This window comes from Mucor mucedo (assembly GCF_025094135.1).
Source record: "Mucor mucedo strain NRRL 3635 chromosome Unknown EV154scaffold_124, whole genome shotgun sequence".
Lineage (NCBI taxonomy): Eukaryota > Fungi > Mucoromycota > Mucoromycetes > Mucorales > Mucoraceae > Mucor > Mucor mucedo.
The window spans coordinates 109,154-129,297 of NW_026252408.1; the positions used below are offsets into that span (position 1 = coordinate 109,154).

The 20,144-nt window shown below is 39.6% G+C and overlaps 4 protein-coding genes across 4 annotated transcripts; 2 read left to right on the forward strand and 2 right to left on the reverse strand.

The window, feature by feature from the left end:
• Nucleotides 1-341: 341 nt before the first annotated feature.
• EV154DRAFT_485842 (uncharacterized protein) lies at nt 342-1,608 on the reverse strand (the record flags this gene model as incomplete). The annotated part of the gene is made up of 3 exons (XM_051598784.1): nt 342-886; nt 986-1,354; nt 1,494-1,608. The coding sequence occupies 3 exons, from the start codon at nt 1,606-1,608 to the stop codon at nt 342-344; spliced, it is 1,029 nt and encodes a 342-aa protein (XP_051453092.1).
• A 364-nt stretch (nt 1,609-1,972) lies between these two features.
• EV154DRAFT_485843 (uncharacterized protein) lies at nt 1,973-3,247 on the reverse strand (the record flags this gene model as incomplete). Its single annotated transcript, XM_051598785.1, has 1 exon — nt 1,973-3,247. One exon carries the CDS (start codon nt 3,245-3,247, stop codon nt 1,973-1,975), a length of 1,275 nt encoding a protein of 424 aa, XP_051453093.1.
• A 7,275-nt stretch (nt 3,248-10,522) lies between these two features.
• Nucleotides 10,523-11,200, forward strand: EV154DRAFT_485844 (uncharacterized protein; the record flags this gene model as incomplete). Its single annotated transcript, XM_051598786.1, has 1 exon — nt 10,523-11,200. The coding sequence occupies one exon, from the start codon at nt 10,523-10,525 to the stop codon at nt 11,198-11,200; it is 678 nt and encodes a 225-aa protein (XP_051453094.1).
• A 6,621-nt stretch (nt 11,201-17,821) lies between these two features.
• EV154DRAFT_555237 (uncharacterized protein) lies at nt 17,822-19,611 on the forward strand (the record flags this gene model as incomplete). Its single annotated transcript, XM_051605259.1, has 2 exons — nt 17,822-19,239; nt 19,457-19,611. The coding sequence occupies exons 1-2, from the start codon at nt 18,084-18,086 to the stop codon at nt 19,609-19,611; spliced, it is 1,311 nt and encodes a 436-aa protein (XP_051453095.1). The 5' UTR covers nt 17,822-18,083.
• Nucleotides 19,612-20,144: the final 533 nt, after the last annotated feature.

Sequence of the window (20,144 nt, forward strand, 5' to 3'; positions counted from 1 at the left end):
AGTATATTTTTATTTAATTATTGTTCTCGGTAGATAATGAACCCAGATTGGTATCGCTATCGCCTCTTCAAATGGCCGCAAATCTATTCATAATAGTCGCCATATCAGAGATACGTTTACGTCTATCCTTTTCCAAATCGGCCTCTCGTCTACTTCTTGATTCTTCTAGCAGTCGATATCTCTCTCTGGACTCTTGTCGTCTTCTTGTTTGCATATCTTTTAATTCAGTTTGTCGATTACGACTGACCCATTGCAACATACAGTTTTTTTTTTTTTTTTTTGTATTAACAGTGAGTTTATTTAGCAAGCTAGATATAGAAGTAAAACAAGGGAAAGCTAAACTATTTTGGTTTAGCAACCTTTGTCTTCGTAAACATTTTGTGACTTTTAAGAGCATGTTGCGTCTGGACAACTAACTTAGGAGCAGGACCTTTGAAGGTTTGCTTGATAGCCTTCTGTTTACCCAAAATGGAACGCTTTTGTCCTAGCATTTTTCTTCCACCATCAACCAGGTTACCAGCCAAATGGGATCTCTGAACTGTCACCGGTAATGTACCCTCGTCTTCTTCAATTTCCATGCACACCGTTTCTAGAGTTGTGGCGTACTTAGACGTTGAAGAACCACTTTCAGCAATCTTCGAAGGCTGGTACGCATCTGACAGGTCTGTATCAGAATCGGACATAGACTGTTCAACAAACGTAGGCAGCTCGATATTAGATTCCTCCTTAGGAGTATTGACTTGCACTGGCTTAAACGTTTTCTTTTTATAAAACTTCGCGGTATGACCATAACCTTGACAAGCGAAGCACTTGGTTTTGGCCAATTCGGGACATTTGGAGCGTACTTGACCGGCGTGGTGACACCAATGACAAACGATAGGGGCACCTTTGAAGGATGCCGAAGCAAAACAATTCCATTAGTACAAATATAAATTATTCGACAGCGGCTCATTGGCAAACTCTCCACTATCATCATCAGAATAACCGGTAGTCGTATCGAGTATCACTGATAATTCGCCTTCGAAATATCCACCACAAGTGTACTCCTTGACTTGCAAGACTTCTCCGTAAACAAGAAGAGACCTCGTTAACTTTTCAAGAAAATCCTTCCTATCAAGAATGTATAAAAGTGATATCTTCACATGGGCAAGCTTGCTCAGTTCGCTATCATTTGAATGAGTTCCTTTGATAACGGTGCTCTTAATTGTAACACAAGTAAAAATTGCCTTGTCAAAACTTGAGTCATCAACAAATTTGGCTTCAATCAAATGATCACCATCTAAACTCGAACCATAGTTACTGATCGGGCGGAAACCATGGAAAGGACCACATTGCGTTTCAATAAGCTTATATGCTCCGGTACGATGTTGGATTAACGAAGCAGGAATGAAAGAAAAGAGCGGAGTCAGGTGTCAAGGCCTGTTTCACTATTTCGGTAGCCTTCTGCATTCTGATGAGGCCTTCAAGGTCTTCACTTTGGTAGATTACCTTACTTTGTAACTTTAATTGAGAGTCCACATTGTTAGGGACAGATAAGGGACGAACAACTTTCTTGGAATTACCACGGGACGCGATTGTTGCCCAGGAATTGTGAAGTTTTTCGGCCATTGTTTAATAATCCAGAAAGAAAATTAAAATTGGAGATTTAGAATTGAGACTGATGAAATATTTGCCGGATTGGTTAAATGTCGGGATAAACGGCGAGATCGAAGAGACGGAGGGGAGCGTAATAAATAAAAAAGATAGAACCGATAGAGAGGAATGTACTGCAAGAACAATTTCTGATAGATGTATCGAATTCACCGAGATATCGTTGAAACAAGAGTATGGATGCAAATGCCTTTTGTAAAAATTCTTTAAGCCTTTTTTAAAATTCTTTGAGCGAAAGAAAGCTTTTTTTTTTTTTTGTATTAACAGTGAGTTTATTTAGAAATGAAAAAATTATAGAAATCGAAAGGGAAAATTAAAAAAATTATGTTTTAACAACGTTTGTCTTCGTGAACAAATTATGGCCTTTTAAATTGGATGGTGTGCGAACCACCAATTTGGGAATCGGACCTTTAACGCCTAATTTCGGGACAGAATGCTTACCTAAAACCGAGCGCTTGGCACCAGCAACTTTGATAGCGCCACTAGTAACTTCGACCATCCGACCAGCCGTCGAAGAAGCAGGAGTGGTAGTATTTATGTGATTGTCAACCTCCATGGATACACTAGCAACAGTGGTTGCAAACTTAGAAGCTGCAGAACCACTTGCTTCAAACTTGGGGGACGTAGACACGTCAGAAATATCTGTGTCCGAGTCAGACAGCACATGAACGTGGAAGCTCTCAACGATCGGGGAGGGAACATCAGTTGGGATTTTATCCAAAACAGGCAGTTCCGTAACACCAAGATTCTTCTTTTTGCAAAACTTGGCGGTATGTCCACTACCACGACACGAGAAACATTTGGTTTTCGCCAACTCCGGGCATTTAGACCTTGCGTGTCCAGCCAAACGACACCAGTGACAAACCGTGGGTGCACCTTTAAATAATGCCGAAGCACAACAGTCCCATTCCTCCAAGTACAAATTATTTGTGAGTAGCTCATTCTTGACCTTGTCACCAGAAGCATCAATATAGCCAGCCGAGATATCAAGGATAACCGACAGCTCACCTTCAAAATACCCACCGCAAGTGTACTCTTTCACCTGGTACACTTCACCGTAATAACGCAAAGATCGTTTTAGATCCGCCAGAAACGTATCCTTGTCCGGAATTCGCAAAAGAGTCATCTTGACATGCACAAGTGTATTGTTGCCACTAGGAACAGAAGGAGAGCCTTTAAACAACAAGTTCTTGTGACTAACACCGTGAGTGATTGCCTTTGTAGTGCTTGTTGGCATTACAAATTTAACTTCAACCATGGTTTCACCAGCAGAGCGAGTACCATAGTTGCTAATAGGACGAAATCCCTGTACAGCACCACATTGAGCTTCAATGAGTTCATAAGCTTCTGTACGATGCTCAAAAAGTGAAACCGGGAACGAAAACAAAACAGAACCAGGTGTCAGTGCATGCTTGACAATAGAAGCAGCTTGACGTACCATAATTTGGTAATCAAGTTCAGGATGATGGAAAAGTATGTTACTTTTCAACTTGAATTGATAATCAGTCTCGGCAGAAACAGGAAGTGGACGCAGGACTTTCTTGGAGGCACCGCGAGAAGCCACAGTTGACCAGGAAACATGATCTTGTTTTGACATTGTTAAAGATCCAGAGGGAAAATTAAGAATGTCGATTTTAAATGTGCAAATACGAGAGAATGTTTTCACAAATGTCTTAAATGTCGAAATTGAAGCCGAGATCGAAGAGATTGGTGAAAGCGTAATAATTGAAAAAGATAGAGCTTGCAAAGACGCGTCGAATGCAAAAAGAAAATTGGATGGATGGATAGAATTCACTTAGATATCGTCGAAACAAGCTTTTGGATGCAAATACCTTTTGTAAAAAATCTTTAAGCGAAAGAAAGCTCACAACAATAATCTCGTACACGTTGTAAGATCCGGTGGTCTAACGTGAGTCCGTTTCTTCGTACCAAATATCAGCCTCAACTCTAATCCTAAACCCATATAAATAACCCCCTTTTTTCTCCCTTTAATAAAAACTTCAGCAATCTTTTTAGCTCAACTAAAACAACCAACAAAATCTAAAAACCAAAACCCTCAACCCCAACTTCTTAAAACTTTTATTTCATTTTCTTTTATTTTTCTTTTATTTTTCTTTTATTTTTCTTTTATTTTTCTTCACTACTTTATACGAGATCATCCTTTTCCTTTGGAAACGGAATAATTCATATAAAACTCACTTCTTTGTCACGGAATCATCTTACAGCTGTCAAGCCATAAGAATACCTCCTTTCAGACCCCATTGTCTATTTATTAAGATCATCTTTAAGCTTACAGCCTAAAGAATAGTTTAATTTATAACCTAACTCTTAAAGATATCATCCCCATAGCGGAATACCATCTTAAAGTGACTCTTTCAAATATAATATTGTTATCATCCTTTCTTTTTGAACGGAATATCGACTTATTATCTATCTAACTTCGTATATAAGATCATCCTTTTGAATTCATTCAATCCATAAGGAATAGTTTATTTACTCTGTTAATTATTCACATTCGATATCATCTAAAGACTCTGTCCTTAAGAATACCATCGTCTTGTCTTTAATTACACTCAATAATCGCATACTTTTCATCATCTTGTACAATAAGTACCAAGAATATCGAAAGTATATAAGTTAAATCTACTCCATTTTGTCTCCCATTCTGCTCTTTTATTAAGATCAGAACCCCATATCGCTTAGTTAAAAGCCCTATTTTATTACACATTCGGATCGCAACCTACTGCGTGGTGCTCACTTAAACTACTTATTAAATCGCCGTCTATAGACCCCAGTACTCTACAACGTCAAGTTCTCGATTTTATATATCCCAGACCAAGAAAACTTTCTGGAAGATTAAGAAAACTTTCTTTCGCTTAAAGAATTTTTCATAAAGGTATTTGCATCCAAAAACTTGTTTCGACGATATCTCGGTGAATTCTATCCATCCATTCAATTTTCTTTTTGCATTCGACGCGTCTTTGCAAGCTCTATCTTTTTCAATTATTACGCTTTTGTTCATCTCTTCGATCTCGACTTCAATCTCGACATTTATAGAAATCTTCGAACAAAAAACTTTTTTCAATTCTCAATTTTCAATTCTTGATTCCAATTTTGAAAATGAATGACATGGAATCAAATGATCGGTTGTCCTGGACAACTGTTGTTGCTCGTGGGGCGTCCAATAAAATTGTTCGTCCAATGTATCGCTCTAAGGTGCAAGACTTGGAATCTAAGCTTTCTGGTACGGTAATTTACCAACATGTTGACCTGGAAATTCAAATCTTGGCTCGTAAAGCTGCTGCTATTGTGCGTCAGGCTTTGACTCCTGCTTCGGTTCTTTTTTCTTTTCCGGCTCGTCTTTTTAAAGTTCGGGCAGAAGCTTATACGGCCATTGAGGCCAGTTGTGGTAAGATCTCGGGTGTTCGACCCCTTAGTATGTATGGTGATAAGTCAACTGGTGATCTTCTGGTGGAAGTGAAGTTTTCGCGCCCCGAAAGTACAACAAAGGCTCTATCAACAGGTGTAATGGTCGGTGAACTTTATTTCAAAGCTTCCCCTTCACATGATGGTATGTCAAATAGTAATTTGGTGCATATCAAGTTGAGCATGCTAAGAATACCTGATGAAGAGAATTTTGCTGCCGATTTGAAACGGTCTCTAAAGTATTATGGTAAGGTGTATCAGATCAAGAAGTTCACTTATCACGGTTTTTTTGAGGGTGAGGTGTCTGTTTTGTTGGATGTTTCTGAAGGTTATCAGAATGATCTTGGTGAAACACTAAAAGCCCAACCTCTGTCGAATAGCTTGTACCTGGAACAATGGGATTGTTTTGCTGCTGCTTCTTTCAAAGGTGCTCTTCCTGTGTGCCATTGGTGTAAAATGGCTGGTCATCTTCGAAAGGACTGTCCTGAACTGGCCAAAAGGGTGTGTTTTAGTTGTAATGGTCATGTTCATACCGCCAAATTTTGTAAGGCCAAAAAGATGAACAGCGACGCCGTTGATTTGCACGAGTATCTGCGCGCCTGCAATCGCGCAAAAGATGATGGTATTAATATATCTACGGCTGATCCTCATGGTTCGATAGCTGGTGACAAAGCTGTCACACTTGATAAAGGCACGAAATCTTCGAAATGGGCTTCGAGACCTACAATTTTTGATGTGTACATGGAGTCTGTCCCTCATGTGCAGCTTGAGGTTAGCGAGTCAGCTGAGACAATCGGGTCTAGCATGTGCGATGACATGAGTGAAGATGAAGACATGGCAGTTGGTACGTCTAGTGATGTGTCGGTTGGTGCCTCTGGGTCTGGTGGTGGTTCCGGTGTGAACTCTGATGTTGGTGAGGTGTCTCAGGTCGGTGATATTAGTCTTGGTGCTGTTTCCTATGGAACTGGTGGTGATAGGTGTGGTGCTGGTGGTCATTTGTCTGGTGCTGGTGGTGATATGTCTGGTGCTGGTGCTAGTGCTGGTGCTGGTTCTATTGCTAGTGCTAGTCTAACTGGAAGGAACTCTGTTGGTGGTGGTGGTCGAATTCTTGGCTCAAAGAAAGGAAAGACTGTTCAGCCTGCTGGCGGTAGTGTGAAAAAAGTATCTAGTTCTTCGAAGAAAATGGGTGTGCCTCCGCCATATACAAGTATTCATATGAAAAAGAAACTCCAACAGACTGCCGATAAGGCGCAATGTTAGGTAAACCTCTTCGCTTGGGCTCACTTAATGCGCGCAGCATTTTCAAGTCGACGAGCCCTCAAATTCAAAAGGAATTTATTTCTTTTCTGCGCAATCGTTCTTTGTCTCTGGATGTTCTTTGCATTCAAGAAGTTTCTTCTTTTCATCAAGCCCATCTTACTGATGATCAAATGCTTCAATTCTGCTCCTTTCTTTTTCCTCGTTGTTCGGTGGTTGTCTCCAAATATTGTGCTATTGTATGTCTCAATTCTGGTCTCTATCTCGATGACACTGCTGTTTCATTAAACGAGCGTTGTGTTGTTGGTTCAGTTATGGATCTTCAGCATAATGTCTTGTGTCGCGTTGCCTCTGTTTACGTACCGGCACAGTCTTCGGACCGTCCTCTGTTTTTGAACAATTTTCTTTCTCTTCCTTTTTTCTCTGACATGTCTACTGCGCCTTGGCTACTTATGGGTGATCTCAACATGAATCTTCATAATGTCAAGATTACTGGTCATTCCACGGTGTCTTTCTGGTTTGATTGGGTGCGTAGTCATTTCGACAATTGATTTCTTTCTGGTCTTCCTACTCACACGCAGCGTAACTCAAGAACTACTATTGATTATGTCTTTGGTCATCGCTCTCTGGCTACTCGACTGGTTAATGGTATGATTCGAAAAGTCCCCTCGGCGCATACAGATCATTGTCTACTATCAATCGATCTTGTTCCTGCCCTTGTTGATATTGGTCATGGTTGTTGGCGTTTCAACCCTACTCTATTGGATGATGCTGAGTTCCTGGTTCTGCTGGATAAGACCGTGGCGCTCTTCTTTGATTCCATTGTTTGTGTTGATAATCCTGGTGACGGTGGTGGGGGTGAACCTGTGCCTGTTCAAGACATATGGGAATCTTTCAAAGTGTTACTGAAGTGCTGCGCACGGAAGTACACTAGAGGTGCTAAGGCTCGGTTCAAGAACAAAGTTGCTTCGTTACAACAGGAACGTACAATTCTGCTATCAACTGCGTCGGGCATTATCACTAGTGATGCTGTGTTAACTCAGTCTGGTTCTGGAAGTATCTTGGTTGATTCCTCGAAACTGAAAGAGCTAGATCAACTGATTGACAATCAGATTCAGAAAGAAACGCGTGAATATATGCTTCGCTCTGCTACTCGCTGGCATGAACTGGGTGAACGTAACAACAAGTATTTCTACCGAGTTATCAAGGAGCGTCAGTCTAAACAGACTATACAATCCTTAAAGTGCTCCGCTACTGGTTCCGTCTTGGTGAATTCAGATGATATTATTCGGGAAGCAAGAGGTTTTTACCAGGAGCTATACACACCCGATTTAATTGATGATGCAGCTGTTGACTCTCTCTTGGCAAGTATTCCTGATGATGTGGTGTTGTCTCTAGAAGATTCAGACTCGCTGACAGATCCTATTCTGATGGATACTCTGCAAGATTTGGTTGGTCATACTCCCCTTGGTAAAAGCCCTGGTTTGGATGGTCTTCCTTTTGAGGTGTACAAATACCTATTCAAGTCTTCGGCTGATTTTCGTACGATGCTGCTTGGTATTTTAAATGATGCTCTTATCGGTGTGTTTCCTTCTTCTTGGCAACAAACTAGGATGGTCTTACTTTTCAAGAAAGGTGATCCAATATTACTCAAGAATTGGCGCCCGCTCTCTCTCATCAATAGCGATGCAAAGTTGTTCACAAAACTTCTGGCTAATAGGCTTAATACTGTTCTTCCTCAGCTGATCAATCCTTACCAAACTGGTTTTATGCCTCATTGATTGATCTCGGACAATGGTTGGTTAAATCAAATGTTTATGGCTAATGCTCGTGATGTGGTTCCTGATATTCCTCAAGTGGCAGTTCTGCTGGATCAAGAAAAGGCGTATGATAGGGTCCATCCGGATTATCTCCGCAAGGTGCTTCTTCGATTTGGTTTTCCCCTGACGCTGGTGGATTGTCTAAGTACTCTGTTATTTGGTACGGAGATATCCATCTCTATCAATGGTTGGTTAGGAATGCCTATACCTCAGTCTCGAGGTCTACGGCAAGGTGATCCTCTCTCTCCTCTGCTCTTTAATTTGGCCTTTGAACCTCTTCTTCGGTCCATTCTAGCGTGCTCTGGTCTCTCTGGTGTCTCTCTTGGTGGTGGTGCGGTGTCTTCGGCGGTGTGTCCTCTGGTTCTACCGGTGTGGATTGATACTCCTAGCTCATCCGATCGCGATTTTACCAATCAGTCGGTGGTGAACCCTCCTCGTCCTGTCAAATTACTAAGTTATGCTGATGACTTGGAGGTGTTTTTAACTGGTCCAGGTGAATGGCCGGTCTTGAAATCTTTATTGGATTGCTACGGTCTAGCCTCTAATGCCAAAGTAAATCTAAGTAAAACGGTGTTGGTGTCTCTCTCTGGTGTTGGTCATGCTGAATGGGTCGACATTGCTCAATCCGAAGGTCTCGAATGGCATGATTCTAGTTCTGTTGGTGCGGTGCAATATCTTGGTTACCCTCTGTACCATACCTCCACGCAGCTCGATTCGTTTTTGGATGAAGCTTGTCTTAAAATACTGCGTCACTCCAATATCTTACGTCAGCGCAATCTCTCTCTGCGTGGATCTGGTCTTGTTGCCAATTCTCTGCTTTTAAGTCGGCTCTGGCACATTTTGCGTGTGGTGTCTGTACCACCTAAGTGGGTCGATTCTGTCCAAGCTCTGGTTCGTGGATATTTACTTCCTTTTTGGCCCCGGCCCTCAATGTCTACTATGTATGTCCCGCGAAAATTTGGTGGTGTTAGCTTGGTTGATGTGCATCTGCAACAGCTAGCTTTGCAACACATCTACATTCAACGGTTGATCTCCGGCCCGAAGGCCACTGATTTTGTTTCTCCTTGGTTGGTTCGTGGTATCCAGTTATATACCGGTCACGCCTCAATTTTACCCTGGTTCTTATATCCGACTAAATTTCAAAATTCACTGAAACGGATAGTTCCTTTGGCTCAACTAGGCAAAATTCTACAGAAGCTTCCTGCACTCTCCTTGTCCAACACATGGTCTGCTCGAAGGTTTCTAGATCTGCCTCTGCAATGTGTTGTAACTGTTGTTGATGCAGTTAATACTTGGTCTCCGACACTGGTACCCTCTTCTGTGCCCCTTCGGTATTTGGTCTCCGATATTTTTTCTTGGAATCAGTCTACGGATAACTTGCAAAATACACGTGTCGTCAATGCTAGCAAAGTGAAAGAGGTTCGACGGGCTTTGTATCCATCCGATGGCTGGTTTGCTGCAACTGGTTTTCTTCCAACAGCTTTGCATAATCAATCAAACCGCGATGTTCTGCTCCCGGCATAGCTGCCAGCGCTTTATCATTGGACTGTCCCCCAAGGCCGTGGTAACATGGTTACTGTTTCTGGTATACGTCCAGGTGATCTTCGTTGGTATTGGCATCCAGATCGTACGAATTTTGAGATTCGCGCCGTCATACCTAAAGTGGTTCCAACTCGGTTTCTACTTCGGCCTTCCTTATGGCGGCTCTTTTGGTCCTTGGATATGACGAGTAAGGCTTTCACTCCCTGGTGGCGGCTACTTCAGGATTGTATAGGCTACAGGGCTAAACTACACCGGTGGTCTCCTACCAAGTATCCGTGTGCCAGCTGCCCTATATGTTTAGTCTCTTCTTCCGAAGACTTGTTCCATTTTGTGGTAGGATGTTTCGATAAGGGGCAGTACTGGTGTAACGTAATCTCTCTTCTTAACATTGGTGACACTTTCGAGACTGAATTTGATATTTGGTCCGGCTTCGTATCTCTCTGCGGTCAAAACCAAAAGCCTCTATCGTCGGATATGCTTGTTATTCTTGGCTCTGGATTAGCAACACTTTGGAAATACCATTGGCGCTGTATGATCGATGGTGATCTGTGGAACTCACAGGCTGCTCTTAACATGTTTCAACAAGGTCACTCAGTACTTATTACTGATACTTTAGAAGCTCAATCCCTTTAGTTCGTAGTGATAGTCTAGTGACGCCTTCTGGCTAATTTTATAATTTCTTTATATATCTAATAAGCTTACAGTTAATACAAAAAAAAAAAAAAAAAAAAAAAAACTTTCTGGAAGATTTGATATCATCTATAGCGTATTATGGACAAGTATTACAAATCAAGGAGTATTCCTGTGGTCGTTACTTTGAGGGTCAGATGTCCGTCATTCTGAACACTGTGGTAGGCTACACGGATGAAGATGATGAATATCACGCTAGTGTACCTTTGTCAAACAACTTGTATCTATCCGAATGGGACTGTTTTGCTACTGCGACCTTTAAAGATGCTCCTTCTGTGTGTCATTGGTGCCATGTTGCTAGTCATATTCGTTCCAAATGCCCGGAATTAGCGAAGACCAAATGTTTTGTATGTCATAGTCATGGTCACACAGCCAAGTTTTGTAAGAGGGGAAAACGATCCGTTGTTAGGCAGCCTGTTTTCGCTGAAGTATCCCAGGATATTGACTTGGATTCAACTGATGGTCTTGATGCCAATATTTTGTCCGAGTCAGACAATGATATTTCTGATGTATCTACATCGCCCAAGATTGCCTCCCGTGATTCCGAGGCTTCCAAGTTTGGAACTATTGTTGCTAGTGTGTCTGGAGAGGTGGACCATGTAATGGATACTACTACTCTTCCTTCTTCGAACGCAGAACTGGTTGGTAGAACTGGTGGGACCGATAAAGGTCTTAATCCCCAACGATCTGCTTTAGGTCAACATCCTGTCTCTAAACAGAGCGTGAAAGGGACGTTTCCCAAATTGGAGGCTCGAACACCCCCTACTCTAAAAGGTCATAATTTGTTTACGAAGACTAAGGTTGTTAAAAAATAACCATTTTAATTTCCCCTTTCGTTTTACATATAATCCACTAATTGCTAAATAAACTTACTGTTCATACAAAAAAAAAAAAAACACCAAATTCGGATAATTAAATCAAACTATTACTGCATCTATAATTATAATACATTTGGATCTGTGAACATGAAAGTTTAAATTAATTCTGCTACGTCATGTTACTATAGTTACTGTAAAAATTTGGCTTAGTTGGTTATAGTGTGCAACACTGTATCATTTTCTATGCTAAATGTCTTTGTTGATTGTACAATTAAATAAAAGTCCAAAACATTTTAGTTGGAATTATCAAAGCGTAAATAAAAAAAAATGGTAAAGGGAAGAAAATATTAAAATCAAGGGGAAATGCCATCTGTAGTCTTTGAAGCATCTTTTTTTTTTTTTTTTTTTTATGAAATGTCTTTCAAGGACCTTAACTGTACAGTGACTACTACCGACAGTAGAAGCTCGCTCGAACCTAAAAAAAGTGGCGCAAACTCGAGTACAAAAACTCGGTTCGAGCTTCATTCGAACAAGCACAAGATCGGCGCAAGCTAGAAAAGTTCGAACACTAATAGCCTGTAAGTTAATTACATATATAAAGAAATTATGAAATTAGCTCGAATGCGTCACTAAACTAAGGCGGTTCAAGACTACGTTAAACTTATTCGCATATTTCTAATTGTCAGGATTAATGCCGAGATCAAAGCGTTCAAGGAAGGCGCATTAAATGAAAAAGATAGAGTAGGAGAAGGCGAATGGAATGTAATAAACATTTTGAATAGATGTTTAGAATTGATGGAGATATGGGCCAAAGAAAAAAACTCGCATCGAGAGCACTGAACGGACGGCATTTTTTTTTTTTTGTATGAACTGGACGGCATGTTCGAAATAAAAAAAATAATCAGTAAAATCAAAAATTTTAAAAAGTAAAATAAAAAAAAATAATTTCAAAAAGCCATTTTAAGCGGCGATTCGGGATTTTAACCATTTAAACACCGGTCCGCAAAAAATGTACGATTTAAATATTGTGCATATGCCACATTAACGGTTCTAACGTTATGTTTAGGTAAAACCAGTCCATGTTGTAGTTTGTGCCATTTAGGGCATATGCGCTATCTGCGTCACATATCCCGGTATAGCCCTTAATTTTTTTTCACGTGAATATCACGTGAGATCATGTGAATATCACGTGATGTATCACGTGATGTTTATGGGAATTTCAGGCCGTGTAACCATAGTTGGGCCATTTCATTAAAATATCATTTAATTCATCTGATTTTGCATTTAATTCATAAAAATTTGGGTGCCCAAGGGCACCCAAATTTTTGGATTTTAGAAGGGTTGACTTAATTTTTTACGTGTAAAGTTCCATTTGTTTTTTACGAGATTTATTGAAGTGATTTAAGGGAAATATCATGATTTATTTGTAATTAGGTATTAGTGATTTGGGTTTGTAGCCAATAATGACGGGTAGCAATTCCAGCATACATTATCAGCTACATTTATAAATTTAAACAAGGCAAAGGCTGTACAAAATCTTTCTTCCCAGTTTTTGGTTGTTTAACGTGTCTACCTGTACAGCTTTCTTGTCTGCATCGTCCGCATTTGTTACTGCACAGAGAACCTTTGGAACTTCCAGGACAGTTATCTACCATGCATACCACACATACTCTTTTCCGTTTTCTGTTATTTGATAGATTGATTACTTCAGCTGTAACGTGGCGTGAAAGTGGTATTGTAAGAGGGGTGGCACCCGGGATATGTCTGGAGCGATATGCAGGGCGTATCATCTGTAATTGAGGTGATGGTGGGTTGATTGTACCAAGTGGAAAATGTTGCTCTATAGGGGGTATTGGTTTGGGTAATGCAGGTATTGATCTTATAAACCTGGATGGGGATTCAGCAAGTACTCGAACACTTTGTGATATTTCAATATTTTTGAGAACAGTATTTCCGTATTTTTTCCTGTCTTCTAAAATGTTAAAATATGATTTTAAATGCCCTGGTGTCTTGTAATAAATATTGGTATCATGTTGGCAATGTTTAGAGTTCCATGTTAAAGCGAAAAGCTCGAAATTCGGTTTTTCCGAATCAAAAGGTTGGTATATAGATGTACTCTCTTGGCCTTGGGTATTAATTAGAGTTTCAAAAAGACATACTTCTTCCTTTGTATGAACAGCAGTTACAGCATACAAGGTGCCTTGACAATTCGATAGATATTTGTATTTGAACTTGTTAGCGGAATAACCAATTTTCGGAAGCTCTACCACAGGCAAAGAAGCAAGTTCTGTCATCCGACCTTTTGTTATTTTAACTTTTTTTGGAGCAAGAGATTCAGTAGGCCTAATTCCAATTGAGTTGCCAAATGTTCTGGGTATATCGACGACACCAAAAGTTTCATTGGTCTGTTCAAAATTCAAGTAACTCCCATAGCGTTCACAGGTATAATTCATAACGGTATCGTGACCTACTTCAGCTCTTAATAAATTTATAGCCAGTACAAGCCAAGGACTATAATGGCCTTGATGCTTTTTACCGTATCTGTTAATTGATCCAACCTATGATGATGTATAACTTTCAGTTTATGAAATATTTTTTAAATCATTTATTACTTACATTGAGGTTATGATATAACCGGTAGTCGGCTAAAATTGAGTCGGTCAATCTAACTGATGCATTGTAAGAAGCAAACCTTCGAACAATGTTCATATGGCATGCTCCTTCAACCGAGCTTGTTCCTCTGGAGCATTTATATGTCATGAGATTGTTTTTGTCCAAACCTTTTTCGGTATATAATGGAGGCCCATTAACAACGTCTGAGACATGCCCTTGCTTCACCGAATCCAAAACATGCAGGGACATGGCAACAGCTGCGTCATTGAAGAGTTTAAGGCCGGAATGCTCACACCTGAGAGGACCGTAGCTTTCAAAAAGGAATTTCAAGGCGGGGTATAATTCTTCGGCTGGGGGTATATGCCTTCTTACACGTTCGAATATCCAAGCAGGGTTTACCAACATCCGTGTCTTCCAGTCCGTACCAATACTTTCAAGATAACTTTCTACTAAAGCTTTATCCTCTTGGTCACATACATACATGATGTCACGGAAACGACGCATGAAGTCTTTTTGCATTCCATGAGACTTATTGATTTTGATCATGTCCATAATATGAAATCCATCTTTTAAAACACGGGAGTCGACAGAATTCTTATTGGTATTGATTGGTGAAGAAGTGGTATCGCTGCTAATGGGTGGTATTTGTATGATTGGGGTATTAGAAGTATCAGAAACTGCATTATGTACTCTTTCTGAAGCTGTAAACAGATATTTGCATTTGATATAAACAGTGAAGGGTATATTATGGAAATCACCTAAGGTCAGACCCTCATTGTAACACTCCAAAGGGTATCCAGGAATAGTTATTTTCACAACTTTTACAATAAGTGCACTGTTGGTATGAAGTGCTTCATGGGTATTATTTGTAGGAGGGGTATCATCATTGCATATATAGCCGTATCCAGCAACAGAGGACGAGGCAGATTTGTCCAAATGAATTGCAATAAAAGAACCGGCTGTTGTGTTGACAGTTACTTTCTGATGAACTGTGGGCATATGTTTGTATCTGGTATAAATTTCGTATGACACCCAAGCGTCCAAAGCTGCATAATTTATTTGCTCTTCTGAAAGGATTGGGGCTTCCCAATTGCCACAACGAACAAAATTTGTCTTGGGTAACTGCACCTTCAGAACAAGCCCACATATATCGGCCAAAGATGTATTTCTTCTTTCAATGAGATCCTTGTCTTTGCAAAAGGTACCAAGTTCCAGTTGACCAGGGCATTGTTGGAGACCAAAATAGCGAAATCTTGTAAGATCACCGCTGACGTTTTTTCCGATTTTGGCTATTTTAGTATCAGTGAGGATCTTGATTAAATTTTCAGGTAGATTGTCTGAGGCGAATGAGTGTATTCTCATCAAGTAGACAGAATTACCGTAAGCGATTTGCACCAAAGCAACAGGAACGAACTTCAAACCAGACTGCTCACTGATGGAAATTGCTGATCTTTTACCTCTTACAGCCCATTCGCAGTCAAATCCAATGGCAATTGTACCCTGCTGTAAACATTCGTCAAGAAGTTTTTGGCATGATTGATTAATGTCGATAGTAGTACTTAAAATTGATACCGTTATGTTATCTGGCAATCTGGCTACGGGGTAATTTTTGAATGGGCTGTTCAAATCGACTTGTTCTGTTATAGTTGGATTTTTATGAATAACGTCTTTCAGGAGAGAAGGTATTGTCGATTCCAAGAACAACCGATCACCAAGAACATTGTCCGTGTAGAAAAGCTCTGGCATTTTAAAGCCATACTTTTTATAGCTCTCCATCATGTTATTAAAAGATGGAGCCAAGTGTTCCAATGACTTTGTAGGCGCAAGTACTTGTAGGCGAATTTCTTCGTATTCGTTCAAGAGGGTATACAGACATGAAAATGTTGACACCCCATTGATTTTGGCCATATGTTTTATAATCTAAAAAAAAATTAATTGCTGGCCTGTGTTGTTTGGATATGAATTCTGATGTGTGCATACCTTAAAAGAATGGTCTCCTTTTAAAACAATTCCATCCAAAAGTGACGTGTGATGATTCATATAAGGCCTGAGTTCATCTATGATTGAGCAATAAACATAACTTATGTAATTGGCTGAAGGTACATATCCGTTGTATCCGTTTCTATCATTAAACGTCGAGAACTCTGGGTATGTTGTAGCCGTAGAAACATTTCCTACCAGCTTCTTAGCCATCTTTTGTTCATCAAGCTTATCTTTTAAAGCATCATAGTACTGGAATTGAATGGAATCGAATTTTTCTGTATGATTTGTTCGTAAAATTTGGTGCATTCTATGAGGGCCGGCAGCATTTTGAAATTGTGTGCGTAGGAGCCTTACTAATTGCTTTGAAAAACCAGAACGATGGGTAAGCACAGCAGGGAAATCAGCCTGAACCCTTGGTGGTAATTGTCTAATAATTGAAGATGCATGTCCCATAAATGTATGAACGGTTGATTTATTTGTACATTTAAGTCGAACACTCAAAAGATAGAAACAGCTGAAATGTTTATAGTTAGTATGCATTCTATAGTCTCAAACCAATTATGTAACTTACTCATCCAGATCAATTATTCTTCGAGCCTTTGTTTTTTGGACCCACTCTTTTGCTAGTAGTGGTTTTGCGCATGTTGGACAGTGCAAAGGAGTCTTTGTCAAAAACTGAGGGAGCCATACAAATACTCTTGGGCGGTAAAGCAGCTCGGGATTGATTTTTTGCTTTAAAGAAAAAGAAACGCTTGGAGGGTTGATCCAAAATGTGCCATTGATATATTGACTTGGTACATTTCCACCTTTGAGATTGTCCTGTATGCCTCCAAGATAATTATCAAGACATCCATTTTCAGGAATATTGGAAATACTGTTTTCAAGAGCATTAAATTGCTCCTCTGTGAGCTCGTCAAGAAGTTGAGTTTCATCAATATCGTCACTATCTTCGGCATAATCGACATCAAGATCCACACCAGCAGCTTGATTAATGTTCTAAGTTACGTATAAAATCAGTATGCTAAATATTTTAAAAATTATTGATCTGGTAATACCTCGTCAGCAATATTTGAGCCAATGTTTCTGTTATCTTCACTCGTGGCAATGCTTTGAGATGATGTTGTACTAATATGCTTATTCAAGGATACGTGTAAGTCGCAAAAATTACAGCATTGTTTATATTAATTTTTTACCTCTTCATTGTTTTCTGCAATATCATCATTAGTATGTGTTGCTTGAGATTGTTGAATCACCAATGTATCTTGTAAAATTGATAAATTTTCTAATTCAGAATTACTGCTCTCCGCTTGTGTTGCAATAACATTTGAAAAGCTTAAACGGGATTGATTGACTAAATGAGCCGGTTTAGGACCAGGTGCTTTAGATCCAGGTTTACTTTTAGAGCCGGATGGACGCCCTTTTTTTTTGAGAGAAATATTTGACATCTATTTTGGAGTTAAGACTATTTGAAAGCAATGTGTCTATTGAACGACAATCAATTAATCAATAGATATTCCTTACTTAAAATTATATGATGTATGTATTCTGGTACAGATTAGATGCTTATTTTAAAAAACAGATAGTTAAACAAAGAGAAGAAACGGTGTTTTATGTGGAAATTTGATCAATTTATAAGTGTCAAAATTCACGAGGGGACAAACAAAAGGCACATAGAAAAAAGAAAAAAAAAACCTTTCAAACCCAGTTACACTATTTCGCGCACATTTATTGGCTCCTTACACTATTTCGAGCAATGTTATTGGCTCCTTACACTATTCCTAGCACTTTTATTGGCTAGATTTGGCCCGACTATAAGCGTACCGTCGAATTTCATTGGGAATTTCGATAGAATTACATTGTAATTTCAATAAAATTTCGTTAGAATTTCAGGAGAATGTCATAAGAACTTCAGGTCCAGATGATGTGAATTTCTCAAGAAGATCATGTAAACTTGTTGCTTTGTGTTTTTATTGTTTAATGGCTGATATTTATTGAGAATAATAATTATAATGTGAGGCTTTCTTTCGCTTAAAGAATTTTTCATAAAGGTATTTGCATCCAAATCTTTATCACATCCATCCGTCATCAAAAATCGTTCAATCCGTTCAAATTTTTGTTCTATTCGACGCGTCTCAATCAGCTCTATCTTTTTCAATTACTACGCTTTCACCAATCTCTTCGATCTCGCCTTCAATTTCGACATTTAAGACATTTGTGAAAACATTCTCTCGTATTTGCACATTTAAAATCGACATTCTTAATTTTTCCTCTGGATCATTTAACAATGTCAACTCAAGATCATGTTTCCTGGTCAACTGTGGCTTCTCGCGGTGCCTCTAAGAAGGTCCTGCGTCCACTCCCTGTCTCTGCCGAGACTGATTCTCAATTCAAGTTGAAAAGTAACACCCTTTTCCATCATCCTGAACTTGATTACCAAATTATGGTACGCCAAGCTGCTTCTATTGTCAAGCAAGCACTGACGCCTGGTTCTGTTTTGTTTTCGTTCCCCGCTTCACTTTTTAAGCATCGGACAGAAGCTTATGAACTCATTGAAGATCATTGTGGTGCTGTCCAGGGATTTCGTCCTATTAGCAATTATGGTACTCGCTCTGCTGGTGAATTCATGGTTGAAGTTAAGTTTGTAATGCCAACAAGCACTACAAAGGCAATCACTCACGGTGTTAGTTACAAGAATTTGTTGTTTAAAGGCTCTCCTTCTGTTCCTAGAGGCAACAATACACTTGTGCATGTCAAGATGACTCTTTTGCGAATTCCGGACAAGGATACGTTTCTGGCGGATCTCAAAAGATCTCTGCGTTATTACGGTGAAGTGTACCAGGTGAACGAGTACACTTGCGGTGGGTACTTTGAAGGTGAGCTGTCGGTTATCCTTGATATCTCGGCTGGCTATATTGATGCTTCTGGTGATAAGGTCAAGAATGAGCCACTTACAAATAATTTGTACTTGGAGGAATGGGACTGTTTTGCTTCGGCAACATTTAAAGGTGCACCCACGGTTTGTCACTGGTGTCGTTTGGCTGGTCACGCACGGTCCAAATGCCCGGATTTGGCTAAAACCAAATGTTTCTCATGTCATGGTAGTGGACATACCGCCAAGTTTTGTAAGAAGAAAAATCTTGGTGTTACAGAACTGCCTGTTATGGATGAGATCTCAACTGATCTTCCCTCCCCCACCGTTGAGAGCCCCCATGCTCAAGTCCTGTCTGACTCGGACACAGATATTTCGGACGTGTCTACGTCCCCCAAGTTTGAACCAAGTGGCTCTGCAGCTTCTAAGTTTGCAACCACTGTTGCGAGTGTATCCATGGAGGTTGACAATCACGTGAATACTACCACTCCTGCTTCTTCGACGGCTGGTCCGATGGTCGAAGTTAATAGTGGCGCTATAAAAGTTGCTGGTGCCAAGCGCTCGGTTTTAGGTAAGCATTCTGTCCCGAAATCAGGCGTTAAAGGTCCGCTTCCCAAATTGGTGGTTCGCACACCATCCAATTTAAAAGGTCATAATTTGTTCACGAAGACAAAGGTTGTTAAAAAATAATTTTTTTTAATTTTCCCTTTCGATTTCTATAATTTTTTCATTGCTAAATAAACTCACTATTAATACAAAAAAAAAAAATAATAATTATAATGTACGAGATCTAGAAGATCAAGTCATGATTCGATTTTCGTTTAAACCTTTAGTAGTTGTTGTAACTTGCGTTAAATATGTACTTTATATTTGGATGTTTCGGTCGCAGAAAGGTTGTTTCTATATTCAGTACACTTGTTCGAACGATAAAGAGTTATATTAAATAAGTAACCATTCAGTTCAATTTTTTTGCACGATTTTTGAGATTCTCTATGCTTCTTCGCGTTACCTAAAAAGTTACGTTTTGATTTATAAAATCTCTGTTTAAGGTCATTTTGTGAAGTTTGTCTGGTATTTCTGCTCTTGGTAAACTTGAGTTCTGTTACATCTCCTTTGGTGGACAATTGTGACTGCATACTCCTCTATTCACTAACTGCTACTTTATTGGCGGATCAGTATTGGCTAATCAGTATTGGCTTCTCCTGTCCAGCCAAAACAGTCGAGTTATGTTGATGACTTTGAGATTTTTCTTTCTGATCCTGAGAATTGGATATCTTGTTAGGTCTTCTTCGGTCATATGGTTTGGCGTCTAAATTCAAGGGTTATCTTGTTAATACTGTCGTCTTATCTATGTCGGGCGTTCCGCATGCTTGTTGAGGATATCATAGATATAATAATAAAGTTAATTGTCACATCACATTAGGGATGGATAAGAAATATAAAAGTTAATCATGAATCACGAATTACCCCAATTGT